The following is a 17,206-nucleotide window of genomic DNA, read 5'->3' on the forward strand; positions in this document are numbered from 1 at the left end:
AAGCAGAGGAAACTGCAGTTCTGAAATGCATCAAAAAGCGAAGACTTGTGCCTGAAGCCCAAACACACTGCAACGTACATGTGGGACCCCAAGTACGCTGGCAAGAACATCCTGTCTGGTGCAGAGATCAACAAGGCCTATGGTGTCATAACTATCGTGTCTCGCGCCTTGGCCTGGATGAGGGCAAGGTTCTTGGCAGTCTGGCGAAGTACACTTCCAAGCAAGGGCTTTGGGATGGAGATGCAATATGGCAGTCGTGCCAACATGTCTCATCAGCAACCTGGTGGAAGGGACTTTGTGGATATGAGGCTCTTTCCCCTGTTGCCTCCATCATCCTCCAAATCCCACCAACATCAGCCACCTCAGAGCGCAACTGGTCCTTGTTTGGGAACACACACCAAAGCACGCAACAGGCTGACCAGTACAAGGGTTGAAAAATGTGTGGCCATCTGGGCAAATTTGAGGCTTTTTGAGCCTGACAACAAGCCATCCTCAACAAGGTTGGAAAGTGACAGGGAAGATGAGACCTCAGAGTCTGATGTTCAAGAGGTGGACATTGAGAAGGTCCAGGGAGAAGACATGGAAGCCTGAGAGGAAGACAACCAAAGCCTTAGTCTAGAAACTATAATTTTACAGATGTATGTTGAGAACGTTTTTGGGAGATGCGATGGATCATTGAATATTCCCTTTTGTTGTTGAGTGAAATCATCCCATGTGAAGAGTCAAGTCATTTAATTAAAGTTCAATTCGTAACTAAATTGTTTTTTGTTTGTTTATTTCGATTGGAAGGATTTAATCAATTTGCAATTATGTCTACTTATGATAAGGTAAAGGTTATGTTTGTCTCCTCATGAAATGGTAAATATATCCAATGCAAAAAACATTAAATTTAAATGATATTAATATTAATTTGCATACATTTCTGTTAATATCCATACATTCCCGTTAATTCCTACAGAAAGTTTCCACCTCTGAATATTCCCCAAAATGTGCAACCCTAGTTGGGGGTAAAGGCGCAGTGCCGTTAAACACATGATTTCCTCGTTTTTTTTGTACAAATAAAACTCTGAAATTGTGAAAATTATGATATGCCCTCCGTGTGTAAGAGCTTTTTGACATCATGACACCACAATGTTATCTGATTATAATAGTCCAGACTGTTCATCTAGGTAAGGATGGTCTCGAGCCCATCCCTTATCAGGGCTGTGCATGTAAATATCTTCAAATTTGTTTCCTAACGCCCACACGATTAGACTGAGCATTTCAAGGGCCAAAGGAGGCTCAGGGAAATAAATTATAAATCACTGTTTAATGAAAATATATTTATTAGACAGTTGTGATTACAAAAGACTGCATGGGGGCTTTATCCATTAGGGAGATAACAATATTTAACCCTGGCCTGTATCTGTTAGGGGCAAGATTTGTTGTTTTCCGAGATCAGCGGGTCCCAAACCTTCACTAGGGCCCCCGATCCAGCATTGGGGAACATCCCGCGGGTCACATCTATTTCTATGGGCAGAAGCACTGTTCATGACAAATGCTTCACACACCTCTTGCTGCCATTTTCCTGCAATTCTACGCATTTTGTCATGGGATGAAGATTTTTTTTAAATAATTTTAAAGCAAATTTTCATGGAATTCGATGGATTACGCCACATCTAATGTTTATGCGTGTGATATTTGAGTGATTCAAACATTAAAACTAAATGTATAGGCAAAAAAATAAAAAATACCTAAATAATGATAAGTGACATGGACTAGTTGATCCGGACACTTCTGATATGTTATAAATAGCTCTACGTTTTGCAATTACTGAAGAAAACTGATAATGCACTACTCAGTTACAAAAATGGCACATTGTGCATTCTACTATTACAACTTTCAAGAGTTAGCTGAAAGCTGGACTGAGTTCCCCAAAAAGTTTGGGAACCACTGTCCTAGATCAGTACAGTAGACAGGTGGAATGGGAGGATGAGCAGTGTGTTCTTTTTATTTCTCTTCAAGTGCAGATGTGCTTTCATGGGCACCGCTCTGCTTCTCTATAGCCTAAGGTCCAGTTGATGGGTGAAGTTTGAGCAAACTCCTCTCCAATCCACCTCCATTAGTTGCTATACAGTCTGTATGGCCTTCAAATTCAAATCTGGCCTCAGTCAGTTCCATGTTTCAGAATTCATAAGTCTAGTTCCTCAAGCTATGAAGCTTTCTCTTTCAGAATAAATGGAGGCTATAGCTACTTCCTCTAGGTCTCTTTCAGAATAACACCTATTCATACAGCTTAGCCCTAGTTGTTCCACATTCAGTTCTGAATGTGCTTTCTTTGTAGCCTACGGTCTTTGAAAATATTCCCACTTCACAGCAGATAGCTACATGTACAACAGTTATGAGAGAGAGACTGTTGAACTATTCAATTTCCAATCATCCAATCAAAAACAAGGTGCTTCTAAAGGACACTGTTGCTGCTGCTTTTGTAGTGTGATAATACAGCAGGTATACTCATATAGGGGTGGAACAGCAGAAGACAATAGAGCAAGAGAAAGACATGAAAAGAAAAGTTGTTACCTTGACTTTGTCTCGTTTTAAGCAGCAGAACAGGCAGTTCTCGTCAAATGACCAGTCTGTAACGCCTTCAGGCTCACTGCCTGTGGATCCACGAGAAGAGACATTTTAGAAAGGACAGGAGACGGTATAGTATGACAAAATACATCTAAGATGGTGGTGAAGGAGGCAACAAAATAAAACCTCTAGAAATCTTGTCTACAGTGACACAGTCCCCTAGACTTAAGGATCACAGATGTCAGAGTCAACCACTTATTATAGAAAGACAAAACATGAGTAGACATTGGTAAAAAAAAATTAAAGTATTTTCCAGTGAATGTGATTTCTAAAGTTATATGAAAAGTGTAGCCTATATTATGCACTACATTCACAACTGATTGTTTGGTTACTAGCTAAAGATTAGAGCAGGGTTTCCCTAACTCGGTCCTCAGGACCCAAAGGGGTGCATGTTTTGGTTATTGCCCTAGCACTACACAGCGGATTCACATAATCAACTAATCATCAAGCTTTGATCATTTGAAATCAGCTGTGCAGTGTCAAGGCAAAAAACTAAACATGCACCCCTTGGTGATTCATTTTAGAGTCATGGGGAGGTGAATTAGGACAACTAAAGATGCACCCCTTGGTGATTCATTTAAGAGTCATGGGGGGAGGTGAATTAGGACAACTAAAGATGCACCCCTTGGTGATTCATTTAAGAGTCATGGGGAGGTGAATTAGGACAACTAAAGATGCACCCCTTGGTGATTCATTTAAGAGTCATGGGGAGGTGAATTAGGACAACTAAAGATGCACCCCTTGGTGATTCATTTAAGAGTCATGGGGAGGTGAATTAGGACAACTAAAGAATTACAGACAAGGAGTTCATCTCAGACCATCAACACAAAGAAAGTTACAAAATTGTGTCAGTGACCGCAAATTGGTGCCTGGTTTGTCAGTTGCCATGGAAATCCATTTGCTTTGAGTCCTACTAACCTTCAGCAAAGAGCATACCTTAATAATTGAACATAATAATATACCTAGTCAGAGGCGTTGGGCAGTTTCATATTGATTCACTGTTGAACGCGGTCTAGAGTGCCTATTAAATCATCTAAATGAAGAATGTCTGATGGAATAGGCTTTCATGGCCAGTTCATCGTTAACCACTCTCCTAAGTTCATATTCTATAAGCAATGTGGTACACTAACATAAAATCCACTATATTTTTTCCCATGTCTTTTTTTTATTTTTATAAATGAACTCCAGTCTTCAAGTATAGCAATTAAGAATAGGTCCTAGTATTTCATTCAGATTGTTAACATCATTGTCAGAAGATCATGTTTGAGTTCTATGGTTTGTTGAGCACCAGAATGCATGCTTGCAGTACTAGGAGGTTATTGACTCTTAGACACAAAGGCTGTGTTTACACAAGCAGCCCAATTGTAATATTTTTTGCCAAAAGAGCTGATCTGACTGGTCAGAAGACCAATTCGTGGAATGAAAATCTGAATTGTGCTGCCGGTGTGATTATGACAAATTGAATGGAGCCCTGAGGGTTCTAGCTTTAGTTTTAGCTGAACGTGGTATTATTGTAACCCCACTGACTTCCATCATTTTCTTGGTATCGATCCTATTGTTCTTTTCCTTAAAACCAAAACAAATTGTATTGTAGTCCCGTTTAGTGGTTTACAGCTCTCAAAAAGAAGTTGCCACAACCCCAAATAATGCCTGAAAGAACCGTACAGGCTTTTCCATCGGCTCCAAACTCCCACTTCATATGTAAGGGGGGCGGGGCTTGGCGAAGGGGAGGGGCCTACTGGAATACTAATCCCTGCACCTCTTGATATGTTCGACTCTGGAATTGTTAACAAAATCACCGCAGGCTTCAGTTCAGGAGTCTTGGAACAATGATTTGTGGTTATGAATGGGAGGGACATCATTTAGGTTTTAATTAGCGTAACTGATGTTGGTTTGTGTGTCAGTCAGTGCAACATACGGACTCACCTTTAAATAATGTTAGGTCCTCCAGCAGCCCCGACCCAAACAACCCTTCTAGAATGCTCTCAAAACCTGTAGAAACAGAACAATGCATTCCATGAATAAACAGAACATTCCAGAAGTGTTGTGGAATTTGTATCCATTGGAGGCCCCAAAACATGTAGCCTGCAGTTTCTCTGAAGATGTAAGCCTATGCATCCCGTTGCCTTCACTGGGAATGTACGTACATCGGCCCTCGTCTTCTGCCAAGTGGCACAATTGACTCTTTGCTAAGCCCCGCCCCCTTGGTTACTGTTGCAACCACAGACAGTATTTTCCTGGGAAGCCCAATTCCCCATTCAACCACTGGCGAAATCCCCTCACAATGATCCCAAACTGTGTTTCTAATACACAATGAAAATAAAAACCAGACTACCCCTTGCTAATCAGGACACTTTTGGGCATGTTGTGGTGGACTGTCATTACAATTTCTTCACAGGAAGCTGGAGTAGCTAGCCTCTGAATGGCTCCGAATTCCCTGTCAGCGTGCAGTCAAACCAATATAACCACGTTGGAGCCAACTAGTGCTCTCAAATCATATCCTGATGTCGACAGCAAGTGTGAGTCATATTCATAACATTGTTAACTTAGTTTAACTAACATACATTTTGAGAAAACATTTTATATGGCTAGCTAGTATTAGAAACGTTTCGTGGTCAATGAGACAGCGCTAGCTAACCAGCTGAGCTAACAAAATGTAACAAAAGTATTATTTCGGTTTTGAAGGGTCATTAAAAAAAATGTAGCTTTTCTCCAAAATGTCAATTACAGGGGATGTTTGACATTCTCAGTAATCAAACACCAATCCTTCCTATATAGGCATAGCTAACCTAAATCTCCACAACCACACGGACTTCCCATTTTATCTTGAAGCCCCCCTCAAATCCCCCCCCCCCCCCAAAAAATAAAAATAAACATTTGCGGAATGCACATACACCCCCATTCAAAAGTTTGGGGTCACTTAGAAATATCCTTGTTTTTGAAAGAAAAGCTACATTTTTTGGTCCATTAAAATAACATCAAATTGATCAGAAATACAGTGTAGACATTGTTAATGTTGTAAATGACTATTATAGATGGAAATGGCTGATTTTTAATGGCATATCTACATAGGCGTACAGAGGTCCGCTATCAGCAACCATCACTCCTGTGTTCCAATGGCACGTTGTGTTAGCCTTTTAAAATGATAAACTTGGATTAGCTAATTGAGCATCAGAAAACCCTTTTGCAATCATGTTAGCACAGCTCAAAACGGTTGTTCTGATAAAGCAGCAGTAAAACTGGCCTTCTTTAGACTAGTTGAGTATCTGGAGTATCAGCATTTGTGGGTTCCCTTACAGGCTCATGATGGCCAGAAACAAAGCACTTTCTTCTGAAACGCATCAGTCTATTCTTGTTCTGAGAAATGAAGACTATTCCATGCAAGAAATTGCCAAGAAACTGAAGAGATCGTACAATGCTGTGTACTACTCCCTTTACAGAACAACACAAACTGGCTCTAACCAGAATAGAAAGAGGAGTGGGAGGCCCCGGTGCACAACTGAGCAAGAGGAAAAGTACATTAGTGTCTAGTTTGAGAAAGACGCCTCACAAGTCCTCAACTGGCAGCTTCATTAAATAGTACCCGCATAACACCAGTCTCAACGTCAACAGTGAAGAGGCGACTCCGGGATGTTGGCTTTCTAGGCAGAGTTGCAAAGAAAAAGCCATATCTCAGACTGGCCAACAAAAATAAAAGATTAAGATGGGCAAAAGAACAGACACTGGACAGAGGAACTCTGCCTAGAAGGCCAGCAGGACTTAGCCTAGCCATCACTTAAAACCCTGCCTCTTCACCGTTGATGTTGAGACAGGTGTTTTGCGAGTACTATTTAATGAAGCTGCCACACACACGTGCGGTGACAAGTGTGTAATTTTGGGTAACGATTGTCATAACTGATTTTTTTGGTGATTTTTTTTTGAGCTTGTAACGAATCTTCAAAAAAAAATTGCTATGACATACTTAGCCTAATGAATACAACACAACTTTGGTCTAAAAAACTAATGGTTTTGAACACTTGGAACTTTAGAAAAGTAAGCTTTTCCTCCTGATCGTGCCGTTCTCTTAGCCTACCCTCTTCATGTAAATATTAAAAACATGTACTGGGTTAACTAAAAATGTACTGTTCAAGGTTCTTATCCATAATTGTCGGTTTCACAATTATTGTGCCAGCCCTGACAGACACACAATTAGTAGGCTAGGCTATATACTGAACACAAGACCCTGTTCTCAACCGCCAAAGCCACATCTGGAGTTTATTCACTCTTCTCACTTGGCAGAGCACCATTCACTACAAAACATAAGTATCCAAGCAGCCATGAAGAGGTCAATGCATTACATCCTAAACTACATGGTTAATCCCATTGATCCGGTAAAGAGGTCAGAGGCAACATCCCTCCCCTTGACAGTAGTTTGTCCCCAACCACACAACCTCACCATAGTTTCAAAACCCTTAAACGCAGGATACCGTTGTTGTTTTGGTACAATGGAAAAATCAAGGACAGAGTAGCTACATAGGCTGTTGTAAGTCGTACAGTTCTAGTAGTCCACTCAACTAAAATCAAAATGTTGTCATTTGCTTATTTACATAGCCCAAGTCACACTTCCAAAACACTTTGCACAAGTTACTTTCCCAGAAAATACTGTGTCAGGACACAAACTCTAACACAACATGTTGTTACTCCATTTTAAAATACCCCTACTTAAAGTATCTACGAGCAGAACAAACCGACGATCCAAGTCGCCAACCCAATTCTCTTCTTCAACCAGTAATCAGTGTCATTAGTTTAAAAACCCTCATTCAGGAAGGGGTTGCCTTCCTCCTCCAGAACATCATGTGCAAAAAGAAACTGGTAGCCTAAATAAAAAAGAGAAGTGGTCAAATCTAGCCAATCAATCCAGCTAGAGCAGAGTTCTTTGGTTTCTGGGTTAGTGAACAGAACTTAGCCTAGCCATCACTTAAAACCCTGCCTCGCTCCCATTGCCCCAATTACAACCCCCTCCTTCAGAACAAAACATGAGGAAAAATGTTTCATAAAGAAGTGGTCAAATACAGCTATAGCCCTTAGCTGAAGGCAGTACTGTAAAGTACTTAAGTAGCTTTTTGGGGTATCTGTAGTTTATAAGTGACAACTTTTACTTCACTCCATTCCTAAATAAAAGAAATGTACTTTTTATTCCATACATTTTCAATGACACCCAATAGTACTCGTTATATTTTGAATGCTTAGCAGGACACGAAAATGGTCCGATTCACACAATTTTAAGAGAAAATCCCTGGTCAATCTGGTGGCTCACTAAACACAAATGCATTGTTTGTAAATTATGTCTGATTGTTGGAGTGTGCCTCTGGCGTTACGTAAATACAAAAATACAAGAAAATGGCGCCAACTAGTTTGCTTAATATAATGAATTTGAAATGATTTGTACTTTTACTTAAGTATATTTTAGCAATTAATATTCACTTTTGATACTTAATAGATTCCAAACAAAATACTTTTACTCGAGTATTATTTTACTGTGTGACATCCACGTTTACTTGAGGCATTTTCTATTAAAAGGTATCTTAATAACCGTTTGTCAAGTATGACAAATGGGTGCTTTTTCCACCATTGATTAAAAGGAGGGCAGAATGAGCCGTTTCTGGGTTAACGTGACTTCATCTGTAGCAGCTAGTTAACCCAACCATCCAATCCCATTTCAGGAACATTCCAGAGGCAGAGAGGGGGGGGGGGGGGAAATAGGTCATCCACTTTGGTTTGACAGATGAGGTATTAAATCAATCCGCTGTTCAGGAATTCATTTTAGGGCATTTAAACATGAGACAGTGATGCACTATTAAAAAGGTGCCACACACGTTTGCCCGCCGGCGATGTGATTGGCTGAGGAATTTGCCTATTGACTTCTCCTCCAGCGGAGCAACATCTGTTGTCAAACTGGGAAAGCTGTTCCGACTTTGTGGCTGTGTTCTCTAGTAGAAACTGCTCATTTCCTAGTTGATAAAATTCTACACTGTTCACTCAATTTCAGTTTGTGAGAAAACAAGCAATGAATAGTGTAGGAAATCAGTGTCCCATCCAAATGATGCAAAATATATTTAGATATATATTTATTTATTTTCCACCACCTCAGTTTGAAGGTGATGGAACAAAACTAAAAAGTTACTTTCAGTTTTGGTCCACCAGCTTCAAACAGAGGTTTTGGTTCACCAGCTTCAAACAGCAGTTTTGGTTCACCAGCTTCAAACAGCAGTTTTGGTTCACCAGCTTCAAACAGCAGTTTTGGTTCACCAGTGCATGTTCTCACAAACTGAAATTGAGTGAACAGCGTAGAATTTTAGTAAAAAAGAAAAATGGCGGAGCGATTTCCAATAGATAACACAGCCACAAAGTCAGATCAGCTTTCCCAGTTTGACCACAAAAGCTGTTTCTGCAGGGAAAAAAATTATCAATAGGTGAATATCACAACCAATCACAACACTGGCGGGTTCCACAGGATATATTTTGGCAATTTTCTGAAATTACAACGCCCCCCCCCCCCCCACCGCCCAAAAAATAATAATCAAACATACAGCCTGGCAAGTGAGGTGGTTCAACCCAGTGGTTTAAGTAAAAAAAATGAACTTGCACATATTTTTTAAATGACTAAGACCAAATGGAAACTGTATAAATGATAATGGACCTGCATTCATACAGTTTCTTTACTGTGTCCTGCGGGCTAAATCAATCACCCAAATGAAAGCTAGACAGCCAGGGAGCATCGAACATATACTAAAATGATAGAGGACTATTTTTTGCTAATTTTGACAGCAAGCAAATAACACATTTTCAGTGCTGCCCCCGGGGCAAAAATGATTTTGACTCCCCTACTCTACACACATAGGCTCCCCTACTCTACACACATAGGCTCCCCTACTCTACACACATAGGCTCCCCTACTCTACACACATAGGCTCCCCTACTCTACACACATAGGCTCCCCTACTCTACACACATAGGCTCCCCTACTCTACACACATAGGCTCCCCTACTCTACACACATAGGCTCCCCTACTCTACACACATAGGCTCCCCTACTCTACACACATAGGCTCCCCTACTCTACACACATAGGCTCCCCTACTCTACACACATAGGCTCCCCTACTCTACACACATAGGCTCCCCTACTCTACACACATAGGCTCCCCTACTCTACACACATAGGCTCCCCTACTCTACACACATAGGCTCCCCTACTCTACACACATAGGCTCCCCTACTCTACACACATAGGCTCCCCTACTCTACACACATAGGCTCCCCTACTCTACACACATAGGCTCCCCTACTCTACACACATAGGCTCCCCTACTCTACACACATAGGCTAACTCAGAGCGTTCAGTATTGGGTTGTGGGTGTGGTGGTGGTGCTGAATGCAACAACAACAAAAAACACATGGAGGGGAAAAAAAGCCTACTATCGCACCATCAAAATACACCACTAGCAGTGAGCTATCAAAAAGCATGCTATCCAAAATAAAACCAGTGACATGTGAGTTCTAATTGGGACTTTGACCACCTGAAACCTCTAGGCCTAACCCATTCATTGAAGAAATGAATGAGGCTGCTGTGGATAACCAGATATATAGTCTGACGGTATTGAGGGTAGAATAGGACTAGAGACGTGCTTCTGGCGCTAGCCTATAGCCTGCAGACGTGGCAGTAACAAGGTGCATGATTCAATAACCATTAGGCTTGGCTACTAAACTAACGAGAGAGGAAATCTATGAAGGCCAATCGTGAAAAGATGCAGGCTAGTATCAGAGTATAACAAAGAAAGTTGCCCTACCATTAAATTTTTTTCCAATAAAGAAAAACACTGGAACATTCCATTTGTGCCCCGTCTCCAGTGTTGTGTTTCGTAACGGACCACACACACCAAATGGTGATCTGCCATTCATTCGGCGCAATGCGTTTTAGGAACCACCCCGCTGGTGGATGTCAGACTTCTGTCACACTCGGTGCAAACCGACTCTACATGTAGTATCGTGGAAATTACAGAAAATTTCCACCCAAAAACTATTTTGGTATTTGTTTCATCAGTCCATTGTTGATATAGTCCCAACATGTTTTGCATGTCAGTGTTCACGTTTTCAAGATATAGAACTTTCAAAAAAACAGCCGATATGATGCAAAATAAATCATACCAGCTGTATTTTGAAAGTCATACAGCTTGAAAACAGGATTGTTGACATGCAAAACATTCTGGGACTATATCAGCAATGGATTAATGAAACAAATAGCTAAATCATTTTTGGGTGGAGTTCTCCTTTAAGAGCATCTGAACTGAGACCACCTCTCCTACATCCCAAAAGGCGGTGTGTATAAGATCACTTAGTCTAACTAAATGTTATATGAGTTCCTCATATAAACTATACTGTAGGCCTGCATGAAAACAGTTCAGCTTCTTTCTGCTATGAGGAACCAGCTGCAGCATGACTGTCTGTAGTTACCATGCAGCTACACCAAGTTCACCACTCATTCACCTTCTCCTACCTATATCCCTAACCAATCAGGGCTGAGGAAGAAGAAGAGATTTGGAGTGACACCATCTCCCCTCCCAGAAGCACTTAACTACTGAAATCCCTTTTTGGTAAAGCTCTGGGTAGTAATTCCCCTTAGGTACAGCTCTAGGATCAGTTTAACAACCCCAAATCTTAACTATTTAAGGGTAACATAGAATCTGACCTTGGATGAGTGTCATGGGAGCAACTTTATCCTAATCTAAAAGACTGGACCACTACAGTAAACTAACTACTAATACAGAAAGTATAATACTGGTTAAGTGATCTTAAATGGACAAGATAAACAGGCTGTCATGGTATAGGCTGCTATCAACTACTTTGGGCAAGAAGCCTAATGAAAGACATAGTGTTGATAAGACGAGGGTTCTGAACATCAGGCCTACAGTTACATATTCATCAAATAAGTAGAAGGAAGAGGTTGTGAGCCAAAGTTAGTTGTTTATCAGAGTAATGACCTAATTAGTCAGTTTCATTGTGTCACTTCCTCTAAATGAAAACAGGAAGTGTTCTTTGGTATTATAAATGGAATAACCTGAGTGACAACGCATCAGTCCAATAACAGATTAGTTTTGCAGTGAAGGAACAGCCCACTCATTCAAATGACAAACTGTGGCATCATCAATGCCTGCCAGGCAAATCCAACCCCCAGCAAGCCCAGAAAACTACAGATAAAAACACACATGGAGAATTACACACGTGTAACAACGCTTCTATAATTATGTATGTGCACGTGTGTGTGTGTGTGTGTCTTAGAGTTGTGACAAACTGAACTTTTTCCTTCATGTTTAAACTGCAAATCTACATTGTGCTTCCCGCAGAGAGACAATGGTATCATTTATGCTGCTGGCGCTCTTCTTTTTCCACGAGAGTGGCACATGTAGCTTGTTGTTGTCCAATCACAAGTCATCAAACCTGCACTAAGCTACAATCTCTGTTTGGCAAGTTATTAGGAGATATCTCAGGTAAACCAATGGAAGATGGAATTAAAATGACAGAACTAAAAGTTAAATGAGTTGGACAGGCTACAACAAATAACATTTTATTAGTCACATGCCCTGAATAAAACCAGTGTAACCTTACCATGAAGCGATTACTTACAAGCCCTTAACCAACAACGCAGTTCAAGAAGTAGAGTTAAGAAAATATTTGCTAAATACACATATAAAATAAAATAATTTTAATAACGAGGCTATATACAGATGGTACCGATACCGAGTCATTGTGTCATTGTGCAGGGATACAGGTTAGTTGAGGTAATTTGTACATGTAGGTAGGGGTAAAGTGACCATGCTTAAATAATAAACCGAGAGCAGCAGTGTAAAAGCAAAGTAATGCTAAAGGTCCGGTGACCAGTTGATTCATTGTTCAGGAGTCTTATGACTTGGGGTTAGAAGCTGTTAAGGAGCCTTTTGGACCTAGACTTGGCGTTCCGGTACCGCTTGCCGTGCGGTAGCAGTAAAAACAGTCTATGACTTGGGTGACTCGAGTCTTTAACCAGTTTTTGGGCCTTCCTCTGACACCGCCTAGTATATAGGTCATGGATGTCAGGAAGCTTGGCCCCAGTGATTTACGGGGCCATACACAGCTGGTTTGATAGTTTAAGTAGCTTCACTATTTGGTGCAGGTACTAAGGACATCAGATGATAAATAACGAGCAATAAGTTAGTCTACCAGCACGATCCGACTTGGGGGGGTATCACTCACATTTGAGCTGCTGCTCTGCAGGGAGCCTCTCGCTCTCTAATGCTTTACAGTTCCAGTTAATAAAGCAGTGTGGGGGGGGGGGGGGGGGGGGGGCATTCTCTTCCTCCTAACGTTACACCATTGTTAAAAAAACTAAATTGCCATTATGATTGTAGGTAAGCATTTCATTGTATTCGGCGCATGTGACTAATAACATTTGAAGTTCACATCCCTGGTATGTATGCATATACAGTTGAAGTCAGAAGTTTACATATACCGAAGCCAAATACATTTAAACTCAGTTGTTCACAATTCCTAACATTTAATCCTAGTAAAACTTCCCTGTTTTAGGTCAGTTAAGATCATCACTTCATTCTAGAATGTGAAATGTCAGAATAATAGTAGAGAATTAATTATTTCAGCTTTTATTTCTTTCATCACATTCCCAGTGGGTCAGAAGTTTACATACAGTCAATTAGTATTTGGTAGCATTGCCTTTAAATTGCTTAATTTAGGTCAAACGTTTCGGGTAGCCTTCCACAAGCTTCCCACAATAAGTTGGGTGAATTTTGGCCCATTCCTCCTGACAGAGTTGGTGTAACGGAGTCAGGTTTGTAGGCCTCCTTGCTCGCACACGCTTATTCAGTTCTCCCCACAAATCTTTTATAGGATTGGGGTCAGGGCTTTGTGATGGCCACTCCAATACCATGACTTTGTTGTCCTTAAGCCATTTTGCCACAACTTTGGAAGTATGCTTGGTGTCATTGTCCATTTGGATGGCCCATTTGCGAAAAAGCTTTAACTTCCTGACTGATGTCTTGAGATGTTGCTACAATATATCCGCATAATTGTCCTTCCTCATGATGCCATCTATTTTGTGAAGTGCACCAGTCCTTCCTGCAGCAAAGCACCCCCACAACATGATGCTGCCACCCCCGTGCTTCACGGTTGGGATGGTGTTCTTCAGCTTGCAAGCATCCCCCTTTTTCCTCCAAACATAACGATGGTCATTATGGCCAAACAGTTCTATTTTTGTATCATCAGACCAGAGGACAATTCTCCAAAAAGTATGATCTTTGTCCCCATGTGCAGTTGCAAACCATAGTCTGGCTTTTTTGTTGGTGGTTTTGGAGCAGTGGCTTCTTCCTTGTTGAGCGGCCTTTCAGGTTGTGTCGATATAGGACTCGTTTAACTGTGGATATAGATACTTTTGTACTTGTTTCCTCCAGCATATTTACAGGGTCCTTTGATGTTGTTCTGGGATTGATTTACACTTCTCGCACCAAAGTACGTTCATCTGTAGGAAACAAAACGCATCTCCTTCCTGAGCGGTATGACGACTGCGTGGTCCCATGGTGTTTATACTTGCGTACTATTGTTTGTACAGCTGAACGTTGTACCTTCAGGCGTTTGGAAATTGCTCCCAATGAATAACCAGACTTGTGGAGGTCTAGAATTATTTTGCTGAGGTCTTGGCTTATTTATTTTGATTTTCCCACAATGTCAAGCAAGGAGGCACTGAGTTTGAAGGTAGGCCTTGAAATACATCCACGGGAACACCTCCAATTGACTCAAATGATGTCAATTAGTCTATCATAAGCTTCTAAAGCCATTACATCGTTTTCTGGAATTTTCCAAGCTGTTTAAATGCACAGTCAACTTAATGTAAACTTCTGACCCACTGGAATTGTGATACAGTGAATTATAAGTGAAATAATCTGTCTATAAACTACTTGCCATGCACAAACTAGATGTCCTAACCGACTTGTCAAAACTATAGTTTGCCAACAAGAAATGTGTGGAGTGGTTGAAAAACGAGTTAATAACTAAGTATTCCGACTTCAACTGTATGTATGTATGTACAGTGGGGAGAACAAGTATTTGATAACCTGCAAAATCGGCAGTGTTTCCTACTTAAAGCATGTAGAGGTCTGTAATTTTTATCATAGGTACACTTCAACTGTGAGAGACGGACTCTAAAACAAAAATCCAGAAATCACATTGTATGATTTTTAAGTAATTAATTTGCATTTTATTGCATGACATAAGTATTTGATACATCAAAAAAGCAGAACTTAATATATATTTGGTACAGAAACCCTTGTTTGCAATTACAGAGATCATACGTCTCCTGTAGTTCTTGACCAGGTTTGCACACACTGCAGCAGGGATTTTGGCCCACTCCTCCATACAGACCTTCTCCAGATCCTTCAGGTTTCGGGGCTGTCGCTGGGCAATACAGACTTTCAGCTCATTCCAAAGATTTTCTATTGGGTTCAGGTCTGGAGACTGGCTAGGCCACTCCAGGACCTTGAGATGCTTCTTACGGAGCCACTCCTTAGTTCCCCTGGCTGTGTGTTTGGGGTCGTTGTCATGCTGGAAGACCCAGCCACGGCCCATCTTCAATGCTCTTACTGAGGGAAGAAGGTTGTTGGCCAAGATCTCGCCATACATGGCCCCATCCATCCTCCCCTCAATACGGTGCAGTCGTCCTGTCCCCTTTGCAGAAAAGCATCACCAAAGAATGATGTTTCCAGCTCCATGCTTCACGGTTGGGAGGGTATTCTTGGGGTTGTACTCATCCTTCTTCTTCCTCCAAACACAGAGAGTGGAGTTTAGACCAAAAAAACTATATTTTTGTCTCATCAGACCACATGACCTTCTCCCATTCCTCCTCTGGATCATCCAGATGGTCATTGGCAAACTTCAGACAGGCCTGGACATGCACTGGCTTGAGCAGGGGGACCGTGCGTGCGCTGCAGGATTTTAATCCATGACGGCGTAGTGTGTTACTAATGGTTTTCTTTGAGACTGTGGTCCCAGCTCTCTTCAGGTCATTGACCAGGTCCTGCCGTGTAGTTCTGGGCTGATCCCTCACCTTCCTCATTATCATTGATGCCCCACAAGGTGAGATCTTGCATGGAGCCCCAGACCGAGGGTAATTGACCATCATCTTGAACTTCTTCCATTTTCTAATAATTGCGCCAACAGTTGTTGCCTTCTCACCAAGCTGCTTGCCTATTGTCCTGTAGCCCATACCAGCCTTGTGCAGGTCTACAATTTTATCCTTTATGTCCTTACACAGCTCTCTGGTCTTGGCCATTGTGGAGAGGTTGGAGTGTGTTGGATTGAGTGTGTGGACAGGTGTCTTTTATACAGGTAACAAGTTCAAACAGGTGCAGTTAATACAGGTAATGAGTGGAGAACAGGAGGGCTTCTTAAAGAAAAACGAACAGGTCTGTGAGAGCTGGAATTCTTACTAGGTGATCAAATACTTATGTCATGCAATAAAATGCTAATTAAATTACTTAAAAAATCATACAATGTAATTTTCTGGATTTTTGTTTTAGATTCCGTCTCTCACAGTTGAAGTGTACCTATGATAAAAAATTACAGACCTCTACATGCTTTGTAAGTAGGAAAACCTGCAAAATCTGCAGTGTATCAAATACTTTTTCTCCCCACTGTATGTATGTATGTATGTATGTATGTATGTATGTATGTATGTATGTATGTATGTATGTATGTATGTATGTATGTATGCATGTATGTATGCATGTATGTATGTATGTATGCAGATAAGGACGTTTGAGAGTTTCTTGCTGAGTTGACAGGAAAATAAAATCTGACTGACGATACTGGATCGTTATATTTCTGAGTGTGCGTGCATGGGTCAGCTTTGTCGTTTATGATGGCTGGATGATGGGGGAAAGAGTGAAAAGAAATGACGGACTCATCAAAAGAAAACAGCCTACATATGTGACACAATAGCAGCTATAGCAGGACTAGTCACTTCTATTTTAAGTCAATTGATTCAGTAGCCTGTGTGAATCAAAATCCTATTCATTAAAGACAAATAAGGGACTTTGAGTGCACGCTCCCTAGCCTACTTCAAAATCCTGCCAATTTCTAAGCAGTGACATTAAGGCTCTAAGACTTTCTTACACCACGGTTTGAGCTGGAAAAAATGTAACAACGTCATGCACTCAGACACGTCTCTCTCTCTCTCTAAATGTAACAACGTCATGCACTCAGGCACGTCTCTCTCTCTCCAAATGTAACAACGTCATGCACTCAGGCACGTCTCTCTCTCTCCAAATGTAACAACGTCATGCACTCATGCACGTCTCTCTCTCTCCAAATGTAACAACATTATGCACTCATGCACGTCTCTCTCTCTCCAAATGTAACAACATTATGCACTCATGCACGTCTCCCTCTCTCCAAATGTAACAACGTCATGCACTCAGACACGTCTCTCTCTCTCCAAATGTAACAACGTCATGCACTCAGACACGTCTCTCTCTCTCCAAATGTAACAACGTCATGCACTCAGACACGTCTCT

The 17,206-nt window shown here is 41.2% G+C and overlaps 1 protein-coding gene across 3 annotated transcripts in view; it reads right to left on the reverse strand.

Moving 5' to 3' along the window:
- LOC129828727 (nascent polypeptide-associated complex subunit alpha, muscle-specific form-like) overlaps positions 1 to 17,206 on the reverse strand; it is a 68,614-nt gene that overhangs the window by 42,510 nt on the left and 8,898 nt on the right. For 2 of the 3 annotated variants that reach the window (XM_055889890.1, XM_055889892.1), the window contains exons 2-3: positions 4,540 to 4,605; positions 2,560 to 2,639 (exon numbers count right to left, since the gene is read on the reverse strand). In XM_055889890.1, the coding sequence (XP_055745865.1) occupies positions 2,560 to 2,639; positions 4,540 to 4,605 (146 nt within the window). Of the gene's footprint in view, positions 1 to 2,559; positions 2,640 to 4,273; positions 4,495 to 4,539; positions 4,606 to 17,206 lie in introns of those variants that run through there. The other variant, XM_055889889.1, reaches the window with a different exon arrangement.

Source organism: Salvelinus fontinalis, chromosome 30 (assembly GCF_029448725.1).
Source record: "Salvelinus fontinalis isolate EN_2023a chromosome 30, ASM2944872v1, whole genome shotgun sequence".
Lineage (NCBI taxonomy): Eukaryota > Metazoa > Chordata > Actinopteri > Salmoniformes > Salmonidae > Salvelinus > Salvelinus fontinalis.